Source organism: Wasmannia auropunctata, unplaced genomic scaffold (assembly GCF_000956235.1).
Source record: "Wasmannia auropunctata unplaced genomic scaffold, wasmannia.A_1.0 LD336078.1, whole genome shotgun sequence".
Taxonomy (NCBI): Eukaryota; Metazoa; Arthropoda; class Insecta; order Hymenoptera; family Formicidae; genus Wasmannia; species Wasmannia auropunctata.
In genome coordinates this window covers 2,452,527-2,478,827 of record NW_012026812.1, presented here as the reverse complement: position 1 = coordinate 2,478,827, position 26,301 = coordinate 2,452,527, and the positions used below count along the sequence as shown (strand labels likewise).

The 26,301-nt window shown below is 47.6% G+C and overlaps 1 protein-coding gene across 2 annotated transcripts in view; it reads right to left on the bottom strand.

Moving 5' to 3' along the window:
* Window positions 1–26,238, bottom strand: part of LOC105448889 (diacylglycerol kinase eta) — a 33,070-nt gene extending 6,832 nt beyond the window's left edge. The window contains exons 1-12 of one of the 2 annotated variants that reach the window (XM_011687736.1): window positions 26,114–26,238; window positions 3,905–4,109; window positions 3,692–3,828; window positions 3,435–3,526; window positions 3,228–3,358; window positions 2,908–3,076; window positions 2,708–2,810; window positions 1,561–1,563; window positions 1,115–1,431; window positions 706–1,017; window positions 483–631; window positions 159–408 (exon numbers count right to left, since the gene is read on the bottom strand). In XM_011687736.1, coding sequence (XP_011686038.1) covers window positions 159–408; window positions 483–631; window positions 706–1,017; window positions 1,115–1,431; window positions 1,561–1,563; window positions 2,708–2,810; window positions 2,908–3,076; window positions 3,228–3,358; window positions 3,435–3,526; window positions 3,692–3,828; window positions 3,905–4,058 — 1,817 coding nt within the window. In that variant the 5' untranslated portion in view covers window positions 4,059–4,109; window positions 26,114–26,238. Of the gene's footprint in view, window positions 1–158; window positions 409–482; window positions 632–705; window positions 1,018–1,114; window positions 1,432–1,560; window positions 1,564–2,707; window positions 2,811–2,907; window positions 3,077–3,227; window positions 3,359–3,434; window positions 3,527–3,691; window positions 3,829–3,904; window positions 4,110–4,862; window positions 4,927–26,113 lie in introns of those variants that run through there. The other variant, XM_011687735.1, reaches the window with a different exon arrangement.
* Between the last annotated feature and the right edge of the window lie 63 nt (window positions 26,239–26,301).

The following is a 26,301-nucleotide window of genomic DNA, read 5'->3' as shown; positions in this document are numbered from 1 at the left end:
ATTTCTGGCAGATATAAAACCGTTTGTCTCTTATTCTAGAGGGTTCAAAGGATTTTTTAAGCCAATAAAAAAAAAATCGATTTTTTGAAATTTCTACTGTGGTGTAACCCCTTAAGAAATTCAGACACCGACGATACGCCATTCGAATCGAAAGTTACCCTTGCGGTATGTTTTCGCTGTTGCGCCTGCTGTCGGCGAAACCGTCGGGCGCGGGTAGAGTCAGTAATTCCTCGGGCTGCGAGTCTCTCCTCAAATCCGGCATTGGGCTCAACGATGCCACGTTAGGCGTAGGACTTGGGCAGGGTGAAATCTCTATGCTGCTGACGGATTCTACAGTCGGTATTAAACTTATGCTGTCGGCCCGATCTGTTGGCGAGAAACCGGGGATATCCAATTGATGCTTTTTGCCTAAATTATGCATAATATTTGAAGAAAAAAAAATGAACAAAAATCACTGTTTTACGTAGATACAAAGTACTTACTCGTCATAATATTTATCGGAGAACTGTCGGGTATTATGGTGATATTCGGCATCTTGCCGCCTTGCTTCTCGTTCGGATCGTTCTGCTCGTCGACAGCCGTTTCCGTGTGTTCCACTAATCTTCTGATAGCTCTTTTCAAGCTATTCGCTCTGTAAATATCATTAAAACATTACATCTTGCCTTTCTACATTTCGTGTACAAGATATATGAATATATACTGTACCGAGACATCACAACATCTCTTTCCATGTAACATCTTCTTCTTTTGACTTTTTTTAAATTCGTCATTTCTTTCTCCGGCTTTTCTAAAGCACCTTTCTCCTGGACGCTGCTGAAAGTTTCGGTTTTTAGAGTGCCAATGTCAATGTCTTCTGTGCTATCGGATAAATAGCTTTCCTCTTTCGATAATGTTTGCAACAACAGGTCGAGTTTTTGTTGAAGTATTGTGCATTTTTCTCCCAATTGTTGGTCCCCTGTGTTTAGACTGGCTTCCAGTATGTGTGTTGCAAAATCTTTTACTGTTTCACATAAAACTCTGTCGGGGAAAATCTCGGTTTATTATGCCAAAACTCAAAAGCTTGTGCAATTTCATATATATATGTACCCACACACATGTGATCGCAATTACTCACTTGGCACTAGATATAACTACGCTCTCCTGATCAGATTGCAAAATGTTTGTTATGTGAGCTAGAACGCTGTCTTCGTACTGATGAGCTATGCTCGATCTTATAGCCGGGTCGGGCTGAGTCACTTTGTGACATGGCAGAGATATGCTGCGTTCAAATGTCATAATACTCCATCGATCCAGCATCTTCGTGCCCGCTTTCTCGTACTTCTCCAGTAGCTGAGGTAAATGCGTGTCATCGTCGCACGACGATCCCCATCCCAACACGCGCGCCAAGTCATTTCCTGTTCCCAAAGGTAGTACCCCGATCTGGCATTGCTTCTGCAGATTTATATGAAAAAATGTAACTCTCTCACCATTCTCTGTGCAATGCATTCAGTAATATATGTTAATAATTCCTAATGAGAGCTGTAGATTAGATATATAGATACATTAGTCATGCACACTTACCGCCTGCAAAAAAAGTTAACGAAGCTTCGCGTACATAAAGAAGCCTAAAGCACACACACCGGTTTCATCTGGAATAAAATCATAAAAGAGACACGCCATGCAGTTTATAATCGGAAACTTGAAAAAATTAATACCACTGACTGCAACATCGTCAGATCTGAGTAAATATTAGTACGACTCAAAGTATAACAGTATAAGTATAGAATGTATAAGTATAGATTCCAAAAAAAAATATATATATACCTATATATATCAATACTTCAAAAGAATGAGAACAGGGGACCGGAGGAGAAAGTTTTATTTTTCGAGTTATAATAAATTGAAGAAAATATTTGAAATGTTCGTTCTGTGTGATCAATCTCCCTTTGCAAGATTAAGTAAGATAAATAAAAGTTTGAATATACATCTTCCAATATAACTTCCATACCTTTTCAAAAAATTATCAGAGTTGTTAGGTGAATAACTTATTTGAACAAGAAGTGAGCTAAATCCAATCCAAGTTTTGCACCCTCCTCAAAAGATTATAATTCAGAGGAGTTAATCAAACCATAGTAAATTACGAATCTCACAATTTCAAGAATTTCGATATTGGAGAGGGTGAAAATTTAAATCTGATTTAATCGTGTTATCTCTTGTCTAAATATACTCTCTTATTAATTCTGACGCTGATGCTTCGAGAACATCAAAAGACACGTGTCCTAATTTTCGTTTAATCCAAATGTTCGGTAAGAAAGATTCGTATATATTTTTTATTCGTATATATTTTATTTCAACTGATACTTCAAAATATTTAATAATAATTATGTATATATATATAAATCCTCGCCTCTACTTTCATTCTCCGAAATATTGATATATAATTAAGAATTCTACTGCATGTTAAAAAATACATATTGAAACAGTACACGATAATGTATTCTCATGTATATCGTAAATAGGCCGTAAAATATATTCATGCATTGTATAACGCAGAAAAGTATCGTTAAGAGCTAAGTTACTAGGCGCAGAAGTAAATACGCTTAAACAATGCAGCCCTAGGTAGAGCGGTAATTAAATTTTAAACGAGTCGCTAAGAAATCATGCTGAAAGAGATAGAGAAGTTTCCTTCGCGTAAAGTCGACCGATTTTAAAATACACGTTTACTCACGTGCATTCCAAGCCGATCGATTTCTGAAAGCACCCATCCTACGGATCCATCGCCACTACAGACTAAGATCCGGAATGGATCAAAGTGTCGGAACAGTCTTAATCTGAGCAAAAAATACGATTCAACATGTTTATTATATATATATAATTTACGAATTAATAGATTGATTGCAATTAGTATATGTATAAAGATTTATTCACCCTGGACCTGGTCCTCCGTTTATAAGGTCGAACACTTGTGCGGGATTCAATAATTGTTTAAATCTCCTAAGAAACTTAATACCTTGATTGTCACCAGATTTACTGTTTACAAATACTAAAAGTGGACTGCATCCCGTAGGTCTAACTGCTTCCCAAGCTTCGTCGTTACCTGCACGATAATAATCGAACCGTATATAACATATATTATATTATTGCTATTAGAAAAGTTTCATGTTTCCAATATACAAGTATCAAACTGTCTCCGCCCACGCGAATCATGATATAATTTGTAATACGAACTGTAATAGCACGAAAATTACCTATACTATGCAAAGCCGTAGGAGGCACTACACTGAGTTTAGATGGTCCTAGTGGACACTTGATACTTATGGCAGGTCTGCATGCTGTATGCACAGTTGTTTTGCACCATAAACACCGCCAATCTTGCAGCCTATGAATAACATGTTGATTTACTCAATTGTATCAATTACGCTTAAACGTAAAAATGCACTGGAAAATGTAAATACCTAAGTACAGAGCCACATGTCTTTTCACAGATAGAGCATTTTGAGGACACCGGCAAATTTCCCTCCATCCACTGATGTGGCATTGTGATGTTCTACAATGTACAGATTAAATGATACGTGAATTATATGAATTCTTGATTTATTAGATGAGCAATTGCCAGGTGTTATTAAAAGATATAGGTTCGATAAAAATTATACTTTTATTGATTATTAATTCCCAAAGATATATATTTTAATAAGATAACATGTATGCACACCCCATCTTGGTCCTCAATGATGTCCTTTCCAATGGATGCTAAAGTGGTCCACTTGCAATTGTTTATTGCTTTTGCGCTACATCTCTTGTGCACCTTGTATTTACAAGCCTCACAACTTAAACCGTGGGAAGTAACACCTGCAACAATACAGCGTTGCATAAATTCAATTGTCATCTTTACGATAAGTTCAAGTAATTAAGAAAAGATGCTTACCGTGCAGGGCATCTCTGCAGACATTGCAATACGTAGGTCTAGCGTGACTAGTTGCATACCACTGATGATTACCCCCTAGCAACTCGGCAGTTCCAGGATCACCCTGAGGACGACTGTCCGTCGCTGTTCTTAGTGTGTTCAACCACTCCTCCATGTCTTGCCTGTTTTCACCACAGAGAACCAAAGACCGAAGCGGAGTTATCACCTGATACATAAGAAATAATCACATTTGTGTTATTATAATTATATGCTGCATTAAGAAGGAATGTAATAATGATGTTTTCTTCCTATTGTGTGTACCGTTCTAATTCATAATTTTGAAAATACCGAATGAGAAACATAAATCTGCCAATTCTCTGAAAAGCAGATGCATTAAAATAAATTTAAAGAGATTCATTTTTGTAAATATGAAAGAAAAAAAATTTAAAGAGAGAAAATTCGTAAGAGTTGACAAATTCGAGTCTCGTGTATCTTTTCAATTCACCGGCAGATTATTTTCATCGCAAGGTTATGACTTAAACGGCGCTCCAAAAATGCGGATAAGCATCGCGGAGCATTGTTTCCGATCGAGCGACGGTCCCGCGTCCCAGCTGCTCCGTTTTCCATCCCGCAAACGAGGATTAAAGCTGCTGGCACGGACCCGACCTAGCGGAACGAGCTATAGAATTTCGACGTTGCGAAACGACGTCGCCTCGCGATGCTCGTTGCTCTCCGGCCAACCGGTCCATTGTCTACATAAACAATCGATAACGGCATTGTCACGGGGGCCGCGGCAGGAAGCGATTATTAAGCCGGCGGGACATTCGGGCGGGCAGGCGGGCGACCTAATTAGAGAGAGCTGGAGATTCCCGTCGCCTACTACCACCACCGCGCGTGGACTGCCGTACGTATCGCCACCCTTGCTTTCTCTCTCGCACGCGTCCCTTCGCCGCGTGTGCCTATAACCTTCGCGGTGTACCTTGAAACGGGAGCGGGCCCTCCGTTGCTTCGACATTTGACCTGCGACCCGCGGCTCGCGGACGACGGCATCCGCGTGGCACGTGCGTGACTCCGCGCGCGCGGGCTCCGCTTTACCGCTCCGGCGAGCGCTGCCTCGCGAACCGGCGACGGCGTGCCACCCGCGGCGACATGTCACGCGCCACGACGACGACGACGACGACGACGACGACGACGGCGGCGGCGATGATGCGACGGAGGACGCGGCTCCGGCTCGCGGGCTCGCCGCAACGGTAATCGCGACGGCCGGCGGCGACGCATCGGCCCGTGAAGACTTCCGCGAGACGCGCTTCGCGCCGCTCCTCTTCTGGCTTGGCTCTGGCTCCTCTCTCTGGCACGGGGGTTTAGCGCGCTGCCCTATTTCCCATGGCGCATGTCATGCCACCGCCGCCGCTTCGTCGTGTCGTTTATAAATAAGTATATCCCGCGCGCCCCTGCATTGTTCGCAGCTCGCAACGCTAGCTCGTTCCGTTTCGTCCGCTCGTCCCCTTCCTCTCCGCGCGCCCCGGCGCGGCAGCTGCAGTTGGGCCGCCGCCGCCGCCGCCGTCACCGCCGCCGCCGCGTCAGCCGCGTGTCACACGCGCGGATACCACGTGCGCCATTGTACTCGACGCCGACGCCGACGCCGACGCCGCGCCGCGCCGCGGGAGTCACGAGGCGAAAAAGCGCGCGCGGCACGAGATGCGGCGCGCGGCTGTCAATAAACCTCGGCTCGGTCGCCGCGCGCCGCGAGGCGTTATCACCGCGCTTATCCGCCGCGAATAATGCCTCGCGCCCTCCTTCCTCCACCGGCCTCCCTCGCGGCGCCGGCAGCCGTACGTGTCGTCGTTATTGACAGGTAGACAGGGTGTATCGGAGCTTCGCGCGCGCTATCTCCCTCCCCCTTCCCGACGAGGGTCGCCCACACGGCGGTGGACTTGAAAATCCCGTGATATTCCGAGAGAGAGAGAGAGAGAGAGAGAGAAAGAGAGAAATCGGGCTCCGCCCTCTATTCCTGAATTAAAAAAAAAAATAAATCACCCGAGGTACCCTCCTCGTTATTTTCTCTCCCGGGACATACGCGAGAGCACATCCTATACATACACGATGCGTTATTCGTTTCTCTAAAAACGTTTCCGCTTTTCACGTCGATCCCGTGAAAGCCTCTATATATTTTTTCATACTTTAATCTTTAAGATTATCAGCTCTCTTTCTTTCGGTCGCTCGACCGACGAAGGGAAACGAGAGAGTTTTCCTCCGCCGGTCGAGTACTCGGTGTGTACTCGACTTTTTCATTTCAATCTCGAGTGCGCAGCCATATTTATATTGCGCCGGTATTTCATTTCTCATGCAATTTATACAGGGGGATGTTTTTCCACGTGGGGTACCTGTAAGACGAGAAATGGAGGAGATACCTGCGACGGACGCAGGACGTATCTTTAGCTCGGAAGTGGAGCATTGGGTCTCGTAAGTCAGGCAGTTTTGAAAGGAACTGAACTCGCGGGTCCAATTCTAAATTCGCTATTTCTTTTCGTTTCGCCGAAAGTAACGATCGAGCGCGTTAATCCTATTTGTCGTTTGTTTGCACAGCATGCCCGAATGTACCGGATCAGCTATGTTTTATCGGGCGCATCTATTATTTTGTCAATAATCGTCCGGTAAAACCTCACGTTCGACGCCTCATGAAGAATTCCTCGAAGTCACTCAGAGTGACGTAAAGGTTACGAAAAAAAAAGATAGGTTTTGGCGTATCCTCTCAATAATAAAATAAGACAAACGCCTACGATGTACGACGACGTCAATGACGTAACACGCCGGTGCCGAGCTACCACGTGTATCCCGAGCGACTGACGAATGCGTGTGCTTCACCGGTCAAACGTCGGTCGCGAAGAAATTCGGTGACGTTAAATCAAACTCGTTCCCTCGAGTCCTGAATCTATATTACGGACGCCGATTATTGGACATCGGGGGGCAAATCGGCGGGAATTATTGACGACACGTGGGCGGACACTCGTCTTCCCGACACGCCAGCCGGTATTTGCTTTATTGTCGGGGCCACTTTTCCAGCCCCGTGAGTGGCGGCGTAGGTGTTGGGCACATCATCCGGAGCGGAACGGGGAGGGGGGGGGGTGTATGTACGTGCACGCGCGGCGTTGAATGCCAGGTGAGATCGGGAGGCGCCCCGTGTCGATCGGTCAGGTGTTCTCTGTCTTTTTTTCTCTCTCTCTCTCTCCCTTTTGTGCCACACGTCCATTCTCATCCCTCGCGCGCTTTCATGCCCGCGAGTCGCGATATCGAAATTCGAACGCGGCCTTTGTGCGGCGCGACGTCGCGCGACCACCACCCCCGCCGCGAGGCCGATCTATTCATCGCGCGTTGAAAAAGACTCGCGTTTCTTCGTCCCGCACGCGGTGTCCGCGGTGCCTCTGTCTTTCTCACTCTTTCTCTATCGTTTCACTCCACGAGTGACGAATACAATCGCGCGGCATTTATTCATCGCGATTATACGTCGCGCCGGATAAAACACCGTATGTTTTCGTCGCATTTTCGCGCTTCGTGAAATTCAATTGCGATCGAAGTAACGCCCGATGAATCCTCCTCGTAACCGAGTTTAATTGGCTTCAACCCTGAATGCAATTGTTGTGTAGATTCCGAACCGCTTGGTTGCCCGGCATTGTTCGAAATAACTCAGCGGAGCACGGAGACTCCGGCGGATACAGTATATAGAGTTCCCGGGGGCGGGAAATTATTTTCCTGTCGCGCGCTCGTAAAACACGCGTGACTCGCATGCCGGCGAACACTTCGAGCGAGAGGACACGCGAAGCAATTAATGTTCCGCAACGTAATCGGGCGAATCATCTTGTATCCCGAGAGATTGGCCGCCCGAGGGCGGATTGGGTAAGAGGGACGAAAAGGGGGAGGTGTAACGATCGCATAGGTATATAATGGACTTCCCGTGTTGGCGCGAATATTCATCCCTCGAGAAGGGATGAATATTCGCGCGAGTGTCGAGCCGGTCGAATATTCGCGGGAAAAAGGCATTTCTTCTCGTCCTTCGCGCCTCCTGCACCCTCCCCCGCGCGTCTCCCTCGTCACGTAACGTTCAATTAATCATCGACGCTGGGGCTAACTCGGCCGATTAATCATCGCGCGACTGCCGCGTGACTGATTATCCCCGTGTCCGTCGGAGTCTCCTCTGCATCCCTTGACCGGAGAAAACGGGACCCGCCGGGATGCGGCTATTACGAGAGCTCGCGGATCGGCTGGATCATTACGGCGGCTGAGGCGGGCGGGAGCGCTCACGTTTCTGCGAGGAACTCGAGGAGAAAATTACTCCGGATTAGACCGAATCGAGTTTTCTCTCGACTTTGAGAAAATTAATTTCCTCTTCCGAGCGCTTGAAAAGCGTGTCGGACCCGCCCCGCCTCCTCCGTCGACTCGTACTTCGCGATCTCGCGTCTCGGCTTCAAACGTGTATTATATGCTCCACGCTCGAACCGGGACGAGATCTCAATCGATCAGCCGTTTCATTGTCATCATTCGTATCGCTCGCGCGGCCTTGGACGCGTCTGAGGATGCCGGTGAGATATTTAGGCACGCACTTTCAACTGGGTCAGACACGACGCGGATACGCTCTACTTAATTCATTTGGGACGCGCCGCGACAGCTCGCGGTTAACAGCTGCGATGCATATACACCCCGCCCGAGAAATCCGATACTATCGCTCGACGTGCATCCCCGTGTTAGTAAAAAAAAAAAAATACGAGATCCACGGAAACCGGCGAAAACGTAAGCCGCGTAAGAATGAATTCGCCGGCGATTAATCCAGCTCCCGTTATCAGATAACAATACTGGCAATTACTGTCATCCCTAACTTGTGCAAAGGTTTTCTATTGCCGAAAGCCTTTGGGCGGTGCGATTTTTATACCGTGTTAAATCGAGTCCGGGCGAATAGAACGTGGAATAAAACGGAACGTTTCGAACAAATCGATGGTACCAATAAAAAGTGTCGCTAAACTATGACTTTTCACAAGAACTATATTTGTACGCCGGTTCCGTTCTCCTAAAAGCTTTTCCGTTTCAGCAAACAAAACGGAGATGTAATATTAAACAAATACAATATACTATGCGGATATCATGGCACCTTCACGAAAGCGCGTATATATACTGTCGATAAAATTGGAAAATGATTGCAGATGAAATATGCTCATAAATGTCACGATATATTTTCCCCCGCGGTGATACATTTTTCATTGACGACGTCGAAAATAAATTTGCATTTAAACGAAATGATAAATACGGGGATGGCAAGGAAGGATGGATGAACCTTATCGCTCAGTTTGAATGCCGAAGGTATCTCTTCCATCAATATTTTAAAGGTATTAGAGCGAAAGGCAAGAGAGAGGAAGAGGAGCGGCGCGCGCGGGCGGACCTGACCGGGCAAAAGCCATCGCTCCTTTCCACCTCCGTCATCCCTCGTATTGCGCGACAAAAAATGGGCTATGTTCTCGGGGATGGTCCCCGCCTTTCCTAAACCCTCTCTCGCGCGCGCGCGCAATATATATGTATACCGCGCCATACATATTTTATGAACAAACGTAGCCGCCAGCGGCGGAATAAGCCGGGAGAGACGAGGAGAGTGAGAAAGAGCGAGAGCGAGAACTAGAAAAAGAGAGAGAGAGAGAGAGAGGGGTACAGAGAGACAGAGGGAGAGGACACACCACGTCACGCAATTCCGACGCGTGCGGGCGACGAGAAAACGAGGCCGCTCTGAAAGCACTGAATTCTCAATATTGTGTACTGGATGTGTTTGCCCGCTTGTGCGCCGCTCGCGAACGCCCGCCGCCGTGACCTTCTGACCTGGAAATCCATTCCGTCCTGACGCGAGCTGCCGAATCCGCGGGGCCGTGGGAAGGCATCGATCGTTTCCCTTAAATTACCGGAGTGCCTTCGGCCGTTGTTACGACATATATTAAACGGAGAGACATCCGGCGTCTCTCTGCATGCGCTTGTCAATCACAGCGGCCACTGTGAGCGAGAACTGCAGTTATACCTGCAGCGATAACGCGGCGCGCGGACGCGCGAGATCCCTCGGTATACCGAAGATGATGAGATAGATGTGGATCCGGGATCGGCGGAGGTCGATAGACACAATTACTGACGCGCGGACACAGCTTCGCATAGAACGAAGATAAATCGAAATCGCTGTCGCTTCTGGCAGATTTTTCTCCCGACGTTTTTCCTTCCGTTGCATTGTAACAACCGATATATGACGCGCTTCGTACGATTGTACGTCGAGATTAATCCACCTCAGCCCGAAGATATTTTCAGCAGCTTTTAGCCCTAGATATACGAAATGGAGGCTCTTTCCAACCCATCGCCGGGTTGAAAAACGACGTTCTAATACTTATCGCGCAAAAAGGGGTCAGACATTCTCGGGTCAGGCGCGGAGACTCGGGGGTTTTCAGGTACTGCTTCTCGATTATTCAGCGTCGCAGGCTAAATGCAAAAATGCATCTCTCGCTTTGCGAAAGAAAATCCGGAGCTTCGTTACGCGGTAGTGGAACAATATTATTCTTTGACGTAGAATTATACGATTGTTATCGAAAAAAAAAAAGCATATTCTATTGCGTTACGTTCAGCGAAATATAAATAGCAATGTATTCTACAAGTTCTCCGAGCGGATATATATTTTTCTAACGAAAAAAGTTTCGTGCACGAAAAGGGAGCACGAGAAATATTGTAACGAAATAAAATGTCAAACGTCTTTCACAAAGACGTCAATTTTCGTATCCAATAAACTCAAAGCGAGAACGATTTGGAGAACGATTTCTCTTCGAAGAGAGAAAAGAGAGTTTACGGCAAATAACGAAAATAAAAATCGCTGTATTTTTATTGCTTTCCACATTGTTAAATTTACGGTGTTCAATTTAACCTTATTTGAGTTGCCACTGCTTTCACTTAATGTATATAGTTATTTTTAACTATAAGACAATTGAATCTGATCCAAATTTGAGTTAAATTTGCACTGCTTTAAATTCTTTAACTCCATCGTTTTAATTATAGTAAAAATAACTATTTATTAAATAGGAGCAGTGGAGACTCAAATAGAGTTTTAAATTTGACTGCACTATAAGTTTAACAGTGCGAAGTCTCGGATGAGGGAGGAAAGGCGCGCATGCTGAAATTGATCGGTTGGATAAACTGAACGGCATGCTTGCGACTTAATGCAAAAAAAAAGCGAGTATATCATATTGCAATAAGAAATAAACCAAATGAGAGAGAGAGAGAGAGACGGAGGAGGGCGTCGCATCCACTTACGAGCCCGTCACGTGCTATCCGGCAGCAGTGATCTTTATCCGAGTATCATCCCTCTCAACCCACGGGTGTAATCTAACGTGTCGTGGCACGAATTTATCATGGGATCGTAAGCCGAGCTTTCTCTCTGTATGCTCTCTCTCTCCCCCTCTCTGTCTCTATTTCTCCGCCCGTTCTCCACCGCCCCAAAACCACGCACTTTAATTAGCACCGCACCGACCACATCGGCCATCCACGGCCCCATTTATGTCGCGACTCATTACATTATTCTACATACGCCTCCGTCTATTTTTAGTAGCACGTAGCGCGTGCAATAAGCACCGCCGGCTGGATCTAAGCACGGTCTTCTGCATAATGGAACGCGCATATTTGCCCGGGGAGGATACGGCGGGCGCACGTGAAAGGTCCTTCCGCTCGCACGCGGATGTGGTCACGGCACATGGGACGGACGCTTGGGCTCCGCATCATTACAGCTAAATATACATCGAGCAAATGGAGCAACAATGTATATATCGCATCGTGTTATAATGTATATTACCGCTGCATCATCTCCTTTTCTTTTTTTTTACCCCCCACCTCCCCTTTTTTTTTTGACAAATGCAACACGCCAGCTTCAAAGGCACGCACGTGGCACCTTCACGCGGACGACAGTACTTCCTTGTTTAACCTGCAATAACTTTAATAGAGCAAAAACTGCACTTTCCTCTTTAGTTAATTGCTTTTCGATAGCGCGACGCGCGGTAGCCTTTGCAGTTCCGTAAGAACGTAAAAACAATCGCGCGTAATTACGGTCTTTTTAATGGACGAACGAGTGTCGCGCGCGAAGAAGCGGCCAGTGTGACTGCGGCCCGAGAGAATGAGAGAGAGAGGAGGGGGGTGACGAAATGGGTTATTCGAGCAATTTGTAGCTGCACAACTACGACCGTCGCGCGGCATTAAAATTAATTAAGCCCTGATTCACGCTGATTACACGGCGTTGCCCCGGCGCGTTTAGCGAATGACACTGGATTACAATACGACGAAATTGTTCCGCGGCACGAAATATAGCGTCGCGCGCTCCAGTTAGCCCGCCGCGTCCCCCTTATTCAATTACGGTCCCGTACCTCGAGCTATTCGAGCGGACGAAGCATCCCGCGCCCAGTGGAATATGAAAATTTCACGTCGCCCAGTTGTGCCCTCGCTTCTACGCCGAATCTCACCGATTTTCAATGGACACTTGACCTTTTGCAATCCGCGCGCGTCCCGTAGTACCCGATCCCTATCTCCGCGCCTCGCCCGCGAATGTGGGTCGCGGCTAAATTACGGTCCGCGACGCATTTAATCGATATCGAGATAAAACAACGCGAAATGCGTTTATTTTATTCCGGTCGTTAAGAGTTCGTTTGCGTTTCTCCTCTCTCTCTCTCTCTCTCTCTCTCTCTCTCTCTCTCTCTCTCTCTCTCTCTGTCGAAATATAATATAATACCATTGCGAGTGGCGTGATCGTAATATAAATCTAATTTTACCGAATTAATCTCGCAATAAATTCCGCAGTCTTTATCACCACGTCAAATGAAATATTTCCCCGGATAATCGCCACCGTTCCGTTTTCGTAATTCGCAATGTGCGAATTTTACATGTATACGAACGTTTGTTGAAAAAAAAAAGAAAGAAGGAAAGAGCGACTTATACGAAATCTCGAATAAAATTTTTTGTAGGATTTCGCGTTGGGGAAATACGTAACACGACGCGCTATCGCGGAACGATAATAATTTTTGTCGTTACAAAGATACCCGTTGGAGAAATATTTATTACGCGAGACCGCGATATTTGAGAGACCGGGGGGTTTTGTCCAAACGTGGGGCGGGATCGTCACATTGAAATGCGGGAACGTCATGAATACATTCGCGGAGAGAGAAAGAAAAAAAAAGGAGACCAGAGGGGCGAGGCGCAAAGTTACTTGCACTATATCTAGGCTCTTTTATACCACGCGTATACATTTGTATAGGTCTAGGCGTTCGTGCGCGAGCGGATTTCGCGTTCCCATTTCGTTGTGTGCAAAAGATCATCAGGGTAGTGGTCGCCGAGCGAGCGAACGAACGAACGAAACATCCGGAAAATTGATCGACCCGTTAAACTCCACCTTCCCGCGCTCGTTCAATAAATACTACACTGTCAATAAAATACTTCGCGTATTTCCTTCAAACCGTTCCGTAATTTCGCGATTATTATATAGCAAAAGCGTATTTGTTCCTTAATCCCTTTCGTAAATCATTTTCTTAACCGGGCGGTCGGCCGGTTACGCACGAGCGGCAATTGGGCCGGGATTCGATTAATTAATCTACGTCGAAACCCGCGTCCAATTAACTCGGCTATGTCCGTGGAAAAATAATAAAAATAAAAAAAAACATAGCGCCTAACGACAAGCACGAATATTCTTCCACAGTCCGGTAATCCGAGCATAATTATCGATAATCCCACGCTTTAATCTTTACTTTGTATAATCCGCTCTTATACGACGTACGTTTGGATTTTCCGATAAACAGGCGCCTTGTTATCTCATTATTAAGTTATACATCAGATCTTGTAGAAACCAGAAGGTACGCGAAATACATTAAGGATTAATAATATAACGACGTTTGTGCTGATTAGAGTATAGCTTTAATAATAATAATGGATCATCTTTCTCCAATTACTATAGTCCACCCTCTCCAGCAGAAATTCATAAACAATTTCGTGGCTTAAATGATCAACTGTTAGACTAAAGCAGCCGTGCATAAATAATCTAATTAATCGTGCCACGAACTAGAGAACTTAGTGGAGAAATTACGACGCCTACGTACGCCTCGCGAAAATGTGATTTCGGTGATGAGGGCCGAAGCCTATTACGAATTAACCCCCAAGGCCTTCGCGGCTACACGCATGCGTTTCCGTTTCGATTTTCTGGGATTACATTGTTGCTACTTAAAAACGTAATTGCCGTCGACGGACGTCGAGGGGGCGTTCTTCTCCGCGTATCGCTGACGCATCCCGTCGCCCCGTGTATAAACGTGTATTCACGCACGACAATGTTACGTACACGACAATGGACCGCGCGCGGAATTATATACGTCTCGGGGAGCAAGTGTTTGAGATAAGAGAGGACGGGCGAGAGTAAGAAGAACCTCTCGTCCCAGTTACGCGATATTATATTTCAACGGTAATTGCATCGCGCGTTCGCAATATTCGTATAGTAAAGCGCAAACGGCGGCACACAAATCATGGCCGGTATATATAGTCGAGGTACATCCTATAAATTTTAGATTAATTAAAATGCAGATCTCGTAACGGGGATTTGCGTAGATCGGCCGGAGATCTCCGATTAAAACTTAATCCCACTATCCCCGGAGTATACATTATATACAGAGGCACACATATCCCGGTTCTTCCGTGAAAGACGGATGTCGTGTGTGACAGCAGAAAAAGGCCTTGTGCAGGCGATACTTTATTTATTCCGTGACATTCTACAACGTGGCATTATAAACGGCCGCTCCTCTCTTTCTCTCTCTCTCTCTCTTTCTCGGTCGCCGATGACGTTTTACGCGAGAAATTAAATGTGTATTAGAATTTTCCGCGAATACAACAACGGGCGTACCGAATCTCTGACGTCAATATGTGGACGGCGTCGCCTCGATGATCGCCTGGGAAATCACCGCCGCGCTGAGAAAATGCCATAACCCCAGGCGGTAACCGAGACGAATTGCCGATTATGCTTTGCGGCCGCAAACGTTTCAAACGTGCGATAAACATTCATGCGCGCATTCGAGAGGATAGCGCTTTTCATAGCGCTATAAATAAACGGCGAACACGTAGGTGGTCCATCACGTTGATGCACCGCGCACGTAGTCCAGAAGTGTCTATATTTATTAATTTAAGACACACCGGGACTCTGACATCGAGAGTCGCCGCTTTATGCTCCCTTATCCGCGCGTAAAAATATCTGGACGGCTAGACGTGGATATCTGGCGAGAGAAAACAAAAGAGAGAGAAATTTTATCCCGGCGATAATCGATGTAGATTAATGTGTGACAATCGGTCGGATAATTTTGCGAATCGCATCCCGCCGTGCAAATTCAAGAGCAAGCTCGCGCGAACGTGTGTATTTAAATAGCTCTTCGTATCATTCCGGTCGGGAGATTTAATTGGACGCTCGAGTGGCACGAGGCTGACGAGGATCGATATCGTAATTAAGAGTTTTCCCGAAATGGCATTTCTCTAAACACAGAGAGGAAAGAGAAAGACAGAGAGAGAGAGAGAGAGAGAGAGAGAGAGAGAGAAAGCGTCTAAATCAGTATACTCGTTAGTGATTCCTGGTTACTGTATGCGGCAGGCGTTTCACGTGCGCCAATAAAGCTCTCGTCTCTCTCTCTCTCTCTCTCTCTCTCTCTCTCTCTCTCTCTCGCTGTGCCGTAAATGCGGTTTACTTCCTACAAAGGACGAGCAGACAGATAGCGACGCACTTTCTTCGTCGAAAGGGCCGCGCGCTTTATCGCCTCCTCGCCCTTTCACCGTCAACGACGGAAAAAAGTTCGACGGGAGTGAGAGAGGATATGCTCCGTCGCCTGCAGTCGGTGTCGCGTGGAAAATTAGCGCTGGAGCCGTTACGTACGGTTAAGATTTTAAAATAAACGCGGTCCGCAAATACCTCCGGTAAAAGGATGTAAAAACCGTAAGAGCAATCGTAGCGTATATGAGAAGAATGTCTCGCGCGTTCGCACGAGAGAGAGAAAGAGAGAGAGAGAGAGAGAGAGAGAGAGAGAATCTCTCTTCCCTCCCGAGGACCGCCGTTAACTTGTTTGCGGAGCCGCCTGCGGGCTCCGCTGGCGAAGTGCCTATATATTAAGGTACGTCAACGCACATGCAACTCCGACGTCTAATTGCGTTATGCGTCACGTTATACACGGAGATATTACTCATCTCTCTCTCCCTCTCCCTCTCTCTCTCTCTCTCTCTCTCGTAACACGATAACAGTACCTTTCAACTACCTCGTCCTGCGCTCTCTTTATCTCCCCGTCAACGGAGCGGAGATCTACTATGGCATCTCAAGTGTTCGGCTTATTCTACGCGCGTCAAAGTGCTGAATGCACTTTGCCCCAAGCGCGGGAATCGGGATACGCGCGGGGAAAATTGCACGGGACACGTGAAAGGAGCTGCAGGGAATATCGCTAAAACTATCTCTCTGGCGCGGCCAGAGATAAATAATAAAAGGAGAAACACCAGATCTGTGGACATGCGGACACGTGGATATCCGCGTTGAGAAATTCCACGGCAGATCTTTTTAAAGTTGTATATTACAGCGGTAAAAATAGCCCCGGACCTCTCCTATCGTAAACGACATCGTTCGCGGGAGCTTTTATGTAACAGTCGCATCCATCTTCGTCCGTTCTCCCTCGTGGAAGACGGATGCCTAGCTCTCTGAGAAGAAAGGTCGACTCCCAACATCGCCGTTTTGTAGCTGAAATCGCACGAGGCAATGACGCTTGTCCGCCGCGCGTTTCCCCCTTCGCCCCATTATTCCCTCTTCCCCCCGCCCCACCGCCCTTCTCCACACCGCTGCGTTTAATATTCTATAAATTCTTGCGAGAGACGTGAAACCAGCGAAGTTTGCGAAGCAGCGGAAACTCTAAAGATATCGACCGATGTTCCGCACGATCGGCGGAACGAGGACGTCACGTCGCGAGGAAGTCACGTATCCCTCGGTCACGACGTATATACATACGTCGTGATACGTGGCGTTTTCGAAAGTTCGCGATAAACTTAAGGGAGACACGCTAACGCAAGTTCGTGTCACAACGTATATCGAAACTTATTCATTCCATCGTTCGATAAGACAAAGTAATCGGTAGGAAATAAAGGTCGGCAAGTTCAAAGGCTCCAACTGATAACGCGCGCCTGAAATCCCCGCATGCTCGTTCCTCGTGATCTCGCGCGGGGATCAGCCCTCGACTCGAGAAAGAGTTAGAGGGGGGCGACGTTACGATAAGGAATAACACATAAAAAGAGGCTATTTTGACACACCCACGGCTTGGCACAATTTTGCGACGCAATCTCGTTCGAATAGCGCGGCGGAGGGCTACGTGTGGGTGATTCCGTTCGCCGGTAAATGCGTATAACATAAACGGTACGTAACGGTAAGTAACGAGCTTTTTTTTATTCCCGTGGAAAACAACGTCGACGTTGGCGCAGGAGGACGGGGGAGTATACCGTTGTACGTTGGCGCGACGGTCGCCCCCCGTAAGGCGCAATAATCCCAAAAAAGTCCCACGGCGATAAAAGAAACGAGGACGTACGGCGCGGCGCGGCACGGTGAACGTTGTACGTCAACGGGCTCTGCGGGGGAGATATAGGGTGGCCGACCCGAAGCCCGTCGTCCCCGACGATTCCGGTCACTCCCCGGTGACGGATGCATCGAGATCAAAACTTCGTCCCGCGCAACTGGAGCGCGCTCGACGCGAAACCACCGAATTTCCTCTCGTGTCGCTCCGCCAATATATACGGGCGAACAAGCGGCGAATAATTTGCGAGAGTTGGTAATGCCAAAGTTACCCTATATATATATAAAATATACATATATACATATATATACACACACGTGCAATATATATATATACACACACACACATCTCGTGCGGGTCGTTTCGGTAGAGCATTGTAAAATTTTACGAGAAACTTGCCCGGGATATGTCCCAGCGGCGAATGGCGTGACTCGACCCCCAGGCTGCCAGGCTCAACTTCGCTAATGGCCATTAAAATGGCCGAGGGTGCATCACGGATATTACCTGCACGCCTGCACGCGCTATTATTGCAACCCCTTATCGCCGCTGGACGCTCGTTAAAAATTTATCTCTCACTCGTGCAACGAATATTCTAACGCTTCACACATGTACATACACGCCTACGTACGTGCGCACGTATGTACCCTCCTTCTCCCATTCTTTCTCTCTATTTCTGAAATGCTCTTTGTAAGTTTTTCCTAAGACACAGCCGGAAGTGCTAAACGAGATCTGGGAGCGTCGCGCGGAAAGATGTCCCAGATCCATTCGCGTCTCTCGGTCGCTTTTTCGGCAGCCGGGGAAAAGCAGGTCGGAGGAAAGGAGAGACGATTTTTCTTTGAACAATTTCGCGAAGAAGACTTTGAAATTTCGAGCGCGCAAAATTAGCACACGATCCGGGGAGCGAGAGAAAGAAAAAAGAGCGGAGGTTTCAATCAGGATTAATCGAGAAACGATATCCTGTTATCTTGCCGCCGTTGACGAGATTTGGCTTGTCAGCTTTTGCTATTTATACTCCCTCCCCCCCTCTTTCCCTTCCCCCCGACATTGAAGTACACGGGACTGATCCTCGTGTTCCGATGCTGCATTTAACTCCGCCCGCCACCATTTATAGACAAATTCTAGGGCAACAAGATTCGGTGTGTCCAAATGTCACAGGCTATTCTTAACGCGGCGCGTCGATTTCGGTTAATCGCGGCCGCCCCGAAACTTGTACACTCGCGCGATAAACACCGCGCGTCGTCGGGTCGCACACGTGGGATCGATTGGACAATCACTCCTGGCTTGTTAATAGAATTTAGAGAGCCGACCCAGAAGCTTCCGCGATAGACACTCGAAGGGATCGGGGTAGCGTTAATTTCCTCGTTTACCCATCTCTCGACTGTACTTGATTCCGAAAATTTAATCCAGTATAACAATTGACATGTTTAAAATATACTTTTATTATTAAGTTCTCATGCAGTGCACGCTGTTCCATATCCGCTTCCAGCGTGAAAATATATACGATATTCGGTTTATCGATTTTACGATAAGAAAAACGATTGGAATAAGAGACACGACTTCTCTCTCTCTCTCTCTCTCTCTCTCTCTCTCTCTCTCTCTCTCTCTCTCTCTCTCGCGGTAGGGCAAAGAAAAAAAAACGTTGGATCTACGTCACCGCCTCCCCCCTCCCCCCGTACCCTTTTGCTCGCGTTCGCGGCTGCCATTTCGGCGCAACTTTCTTCCTCGCGGGCGTATTTAGGTCTTCCCCGCGGGGTCATCGACCCGAGAGAGGATGCTTCGCTCTATCACCCTCGTGTACATTGCACCTTCCTCCCTTTCTCCTCCCGTCCATCCGAAGTACCAGGCCACGTCATCGTGGACCGTGTACTCGCCTCTCGTTTACACTGTCGCCTATATTGCATTAGCACCAACCCTCCCTCTCCCCCGTCCTCCACCTACACGCTCCTCCCCCGTGGGGAGAGGCCAGGAAAGACGATGGGAAGAGAAGATCCATCTAGACTATCTGGAGAGTTTCTTCTCTCTTATAGCCTCGTCGGCTCTGTTTACCTACATCGTGCCGCTCTATCGCTCGGGCCGAACTGTATAAATACGCCCCGCTACACGCAGGCCGACGCTGCCAGCCAGACGCAACACTGAAAGCCCGAATCGATACGGAAAATGAATCTCGCCGAGTACACATCCGCACGCGCCGCTCCGTATACCTTATATCTCCGTCTCTTTCTCTCCCTACGGCTCGATATTTCTTCTGCGTTATATATACCTATTAAATTCCTATTTTGAGGGGAACTCTCGCCGCGCGCGTTCCCCAGTTGGTTTACCCTCTGTATGATTTATCACGCACGTGAGAGAAGCGAGAAGCAGGAATACGTGTCGCGGGAAAATTGTATTTGTAGCGCGCGGACTTTTTCCGAGAGAAAGTAGATTTTCTGAGAGACAGTAGTACGGTGGTGCATGCACGTTTCCTCCGTGCGGGAAACTTCGTCACGCGGCATAAATAACGACCGAGTTGAAATAGACATCGATAAATAATCGCCCGCGAGTACTTCTCCCTTAGCCACACGCGTCTTCTTATCGTTTAACACTATTTGCCGAAGGCGAACCTCCGAACGAGGGTGAAAGCGTATCGAGTTAGACGTCGCAGCGAGAGCGAAAGGACCGCAGGCGGAAGAGGGATTTCCCGCATTGAACAGAAAGTTCAGGGAACAACTATAGGAGAGCGAGGCGGTTAATAAGACAAGGCGCCCGGATTAGAGAGGGCTCGGCCGAGGATTTCTGTCCGACGTTGACAAGTAGTCCGGTCCTCCGTCGTCGCGGAGAGATAAAGAGAGAGAGATAGAGAGAGAGAAATTGTACCAGTCATGAATAATAATAAACTTCGGGGAGAATATTCTCGCCGAATAGCGCGCGCGGTGAAGAATGAAAATTTAATAAGTTCCTACGTCCCCTTAGGTCGAGGCCTAACGACGCGGGAAATTATTTACGAAGCCAATGTGGGCACCAACGGGTCCACCTACTTAAATCTAACCCCAACGTTCAACACGCTTGGCTCGGGTCCAGCCCGGGGGCCGAGCTCGATCTTCACCCGGAAGACAGGAAAAAAAAACGCGGCCGGCGCGCACGATACGAATCTTAATTGCATTTCGCGAGGCGATTAAATCTATTATTTAAAAAAAATGCTCCCTCGCGGATCCTCGACGTTCGCCGTTTCGCGGCGGCGGCGAGCGCGGTCGGCCAGCCTCGTGCCGCGAGGCGCGCGTTGATACCCCCCCGCTTTTCCTCTTTTCATTTTTGCGACACGTGCACCAGAAAAGACGTCATCGTGCGGCCCCGAGCCATCTGAGGCACGCCGCCGCGACTCCCTCCCGCGCGGCACGGTGACGGGCGCGCGTCCTCTTTGGAATTCCTACCGATCGACGACGCGAGAGAGACGCGAGGGACGCGGGCGGGGAAAACAATCGCAGGTGCCGGGATCTGAAATCCGTTCGGCGAATTCGTTCTGTATGACGATGAGCGCGCGCGGGCGCGATATATTGCACCGTCGTCGTCGTTCGATCGTGCCGCATTCAGGATGCGACCCGCGCGGGCGATATCCCCGGATAGCCTCGAAATAACGCCACCCTCTTTCTCTTTCTCTCTCTAGATTCTTCCACTCGCGGTTCTCGGTATTTCGTACCGTTTCACCGAGCTAGCGTTCGTCGAAATCGTCATTACTTAAAACGGCAGCGGAGATCCACGCGAGATTATTCCGTGTCTTTGAATTATTCAGAAATCATATATCCCGGAATTATACGTACCCAGAGATATACCTACCCCCTAGAAGAGCTTTATTATTTGCGCGGTGGCTTTTTGATACCGGAATATATTAAATATCTTCCATGGGCGGTTACGCCGGATGAAAAATTACTGTAATCCAAGCGGACCCGGGGATGGAATTTCATTGTCGGAATTAATTGCAAAGAGATGTAACGCCGAGAATATCCCTTTGATCCTTCACGGGTTATATACAACTTGTCCGCCCGGACGATACGGGCCCGCGGAGGGGGGAATCGAATTAATCGGGATTAGCGATAATCAATGTCGCACCACCGGTGGTGCGACATCCAGGCTGCAGGAACTCCGAGGCCGCTCTCGGTCGGCCTCGTTAAATCTCATTGTTTCGCCAGCGCGGAAATCGGTTTTTTTCCTTTTTCTCCCCCACTCCGCGAAATCGTCTTCCGATCGATCTCTCGGCACGGGTCCCCCCTGCCGCGCGAGACCGGCGATGTCGTTAATGCCATTATGTAATAAGGCTCGCCGGACTGTCGTGTCCAGGGGAATTGTCATTTATATCCCGCGTGACAGCTGCGCGCGAGAAAACACGATTATCCATCGACAACGCGCGCCGGTGGCTTGCGGGCTCTCGTTACATTCCCATGCGACGTTAATGTTAGAAGTGGAAAAATTATCTCGCGCCACGCGTATACAATATATCGCCCGCTTTATGCTCGCGAATATTAATCGCCCGACCTGGCTCGAGGAGTGACCTTCGCGTGGCGCGTAATATCGGGGCCATTAAAGCCTCCTCCACGGAAGCTCGAAGCCTCAATGGGTCGGGTATTGCGCCGCGATACGAGTAGGGCTAGCCAAACCCCATCGGGTCGCCTAATACGCGTATATTAATTTCCACAGCCACGTAATAACACAGCCGGATATTAGTGTTCCTCTGTATAGTAACGCCCCGCGGTACACGGATAATCTGATATTAAATTGAATGTAACGACCCTCCTCTCTAAACTCTCTATATATCTCTCTCTCTCGCCGAGTAATACCTCATATTTATTGGCAGCTCGAAATATCGTCTATACGTTCCCTAAAGACTACCCGCCGCAAATCCAATTCCGATAATCGAAGACTCGAAGGACAGAGGGAAATCTGTTACCAACTCGTCGACCCCGCGGAAAAATCACTCGATATCCTTAAAGACGCTGTCGGTATCCCGTTTCGAACACGGATACTCCCCCAGTTTCTTTTCATGCGTCCGTTAAGTGCTTCCACTCGACGTGTAACACGAAACTGCATTTCGCCTCAAATTTACTTGTGTGTGAGAGAAAGAGAGATATATATATATATATATAGCACGTCGCCCACGGCCCGGCGGAATTGCACACAGGACGATACGATCGTTCAGAAACAAGTGACAAAAAGGACCAAAGAGAGAGATCGGTATCTCTCTCGTCGCGAAACTGCAAAATGGCAGTCTTCGCGGGGAAAGAGTGTGTACACACGACTCTCCGATCAATTTAGAAAGCAATTTTTTGCCGCGATAGATTATCTTCGCCGTTCGACGAGCAAACAAAGTGCAGGGATTCAATTTTTCTCTCGGGCGCGGGTAGGATATAGATTTAAATATTAATGCTGAAAACACCAATCGTGTAAAACAAACAGAGAATATTTTTATATCTTGAATACTTTTGGGGGGAGGGGGGGGGGTATTGCTAACTCTTTAAATCCGTGCGTCGGCAATTTTATAGCGCGTTCCAATTTGACGCTCGCAATGCTCGCAACTGGAACGCACCTTTACTTACAATTAGTCGTCGTCGCCGCAAACCACCGATATCAGAAGACGCATTGTCGACGTTATGCTATTAAATTATTTCGGAACGATACGGAATTTGACCTAAGCCCTTTTAAGCGAGCGTATAAACAATGCACCCACTCCGTGCAACGCGTTCACCATCAATAAGTAAGCAAGTTATACGAATAAATCAATATCGGGGTGGGGGAAAGGGGGGAGAGGGCAGGAAGACCAGAGAAAGGCCAATATCATTTTGCGCGGCCCCGGTGCCGCGATGGAAGGGTAAATGTCCTCTATCTAAACCTACGACATTTCCTGGCCGCGCCGCTTCCAAGCCGCAGAACGCAATTGCCTGTTCCACTTTGGGAGATAGCGGCGGCGCATGTGAGATTGATGCGACCGTAACCCCGGGAATCGAAAAATGTCAAGGGTGGGTCGTCACCGATTTTTCGGAATTCTATACTCGGCGACGACGCGGGAACGGAAGAGACCTACGTGATTGTGCCATGTCTCGTTGTGTGGATCAATATCTTAAATTACGGGCATTCGAAACGGATAATCCCGGGTAGAAAGAATTTCTACATATATAAGAGCTCCCAGGGGAGCGCCTGGATCCGCGGTGATTACGTATTCCTAATATAGCATTATCGGATCTCGGGAAAGGTTCCCTCGGAGGAATCGTTAACAAATTTATCAAAAAGATTGCGCGACCGGCCTTACGGTCCTTAATGTCCTTAAAGGATTAATTCCGCCGTCGGTCTCGCTTTCCGCGCTACTTACGTCCAAGAGAGATACCTTTTCCTCCGTACAAAGGAAAGGGAATATTCTCGAGCTATAAGCTGGACTTCGAGTTCCTTTTAAGGTACTCAAAAGAGGGCATGGAGGAAGCTATGCTCTCTCTCTCTCTCGCTCGCAAAAACTTTCCGAGATCTCCCCGAAGTCTCGTATAAACTTCCACACACGTCGTCACTCCCGCATCAAACTTGTACGCGAGTTACTCTTTACCGATATACCCGCCGCGCGTTTAACCCGTGTTACTCCGTCCCGCGCGCGTATAACTGGCAAATCCTCCGTAAATCCCCCGTCTCTTGTTACGCGGATCGCGTGATGCCGGCTTAATGGTTTTCTATGCGACATTTCGCTCCGGCATCCGTGCGAGACATGCCACGTTTATCCGACGTTATTCGCGCATGTGACGCGCCCCGCACGTCATCCCCTCGCGGTATACATATGTAAACGGACGAGGCTATATTAGCGTTTAGAAGAAAAAAAAGACGAATATAGATTACCGAACGAATTCAACGAAGTTTTCTCTCTCGATTGAAATTTTCATAAGATTCTCTAAATCGACGATCTGATGACCAAATGTCAGCCGTAATCGACATGTTAATTTTAAGAATAACCCTAATTGCGATTTTGATTGTGTTTAATTAGGAGATCCAGCGGAGTATTGCGCTACTAGAAATCGTGACGACAATCGTGAAGCTATTATATACATTTTCTTTAGCTTTACCACTTTCTCTCATTCTAATATAATTCCAATTACATTAATAAATTTTTAAAAAAATTTGTATACGCGCTACTTCAATTCGAGGAACTCAGAATTACGTTATATAATTACACAATAATTGGGAAGCTATATATTGCGGAAAATTAAACGCCCTCATCTACAGGCAAAGAATATATCTCTTCTCATCGAAAGGAAAATCGGCAAGTGACGCACGAACGCGGAAATGCATAACATTTTGCTTCGTTGTCTCGTATATATATACCCGTCGTAATTACTTGTTTACAGATAAAACACCGATTTACCGATTGTTAAACGCGCGCAACGGATAATCGAGCAATTTCCATACTCGATTAACGCTTTTAACTACGGGATAATACAATGCTCCGTGTAAATAACAAATATTGATATTCCTCCCCGGTTGCAATCTCGTGACTGTAAACTCGTAATCAATATTCGATTCTTATTTACATTAGTTGCGTGCAATCCTCGCGATCGATAATCTCCCTATCAAATGGCTATTTGCCTAATTTATATTCCCCCCCTCTGCCGCCCGCCGCGGCGGCAGTGGTATATTACGATTCCGCCGAGTTTCGAGTACCTTGAGAGTAAACTCGGAGAGAGGAGGACTTCTATGACTTGCACCTCCGATGAGAAAGTTCCGATAGAATCGAGCTTGTTCGTCGAATTAATCAGACGCGAGTTCGCCGAAACAAGATATTCTAGTTCGCAATACTCCGCCCGCGATGCTAATTAAACGCAATCAAAATCACGAGCATTGCATTGTCCTTAAAATTAACATGCCGATTCTCGGCGCAGAATACAGCCGATATCTGGATCGTCGATTGTCGATTTAGAAAATTTCGCTCGAAATTTCGCGTCGAACTCAATTTCTGGTTTAACGTACATTTATTAAATGAGCTAATTACACGTTTCTCACCGGGCAGATTTAATAATAAAACTCGAAATTGTTCACAAATGGGCGTAATCGACCGACCGATCGGTCGGGCGTCGCGTCCGCTATTTACTACGTTTTTCTACTTGCGCGCGGTCCGACAATGAGACCCAATCGGCCGCGAGAGGACAAAAATATTCCACGTGGTCGCATATATCGTTTATCATTTTCCCTTATTTTAATATCATTAATTATATTAATATATTATTAAAAAATTTGTGCGCGCGTTATTTCAATTCTTGCAAGGAACTCGAAATTTAATTAAAATTCAAAAGTTACAATCACAATAATACGGGAAGTTGTTGTGGAAAATGAAGCGCTTTTATTTACATGCAACCAGGCGCAGAGGATTTCTCTCCTCGTGACAAGAAAATCGACAAATATCGTACTAGAGCCGCGTTCCCCTCAGCCGAGGCGCTCTGACGCTCTTCTGTTCGCGACGGGATAATCTATCAGGTGCTAAAAGCGAAGGTGATAAAAAAGAAACGGTGCCCGGAGATTCCCGTGGGGGAAGAAAAACGTGGGCCGCGAGCGAGCGAGCGAGCGAGCTGAGGGAAACGGGCGTGTGTCGTGGATGCGCTTAGGTCCCCGGGATGCCAGCACTCACGTGGGGCTCTCTCCGATGCGGCGCGTGGCGGGCGGGTGGTAACCGGATTCGGTCGCGACGAGGCCGGCCGGCCAGCCGGACGGACCGCCCGGCGGAACTGCTGCGACATGCGGCGACGCTGCTCTCAGAGTGGCAGCCCGCGACGCGACCGCCGGCGACGTTCGGCGTCGCGCGCCGCAACCTCGCGC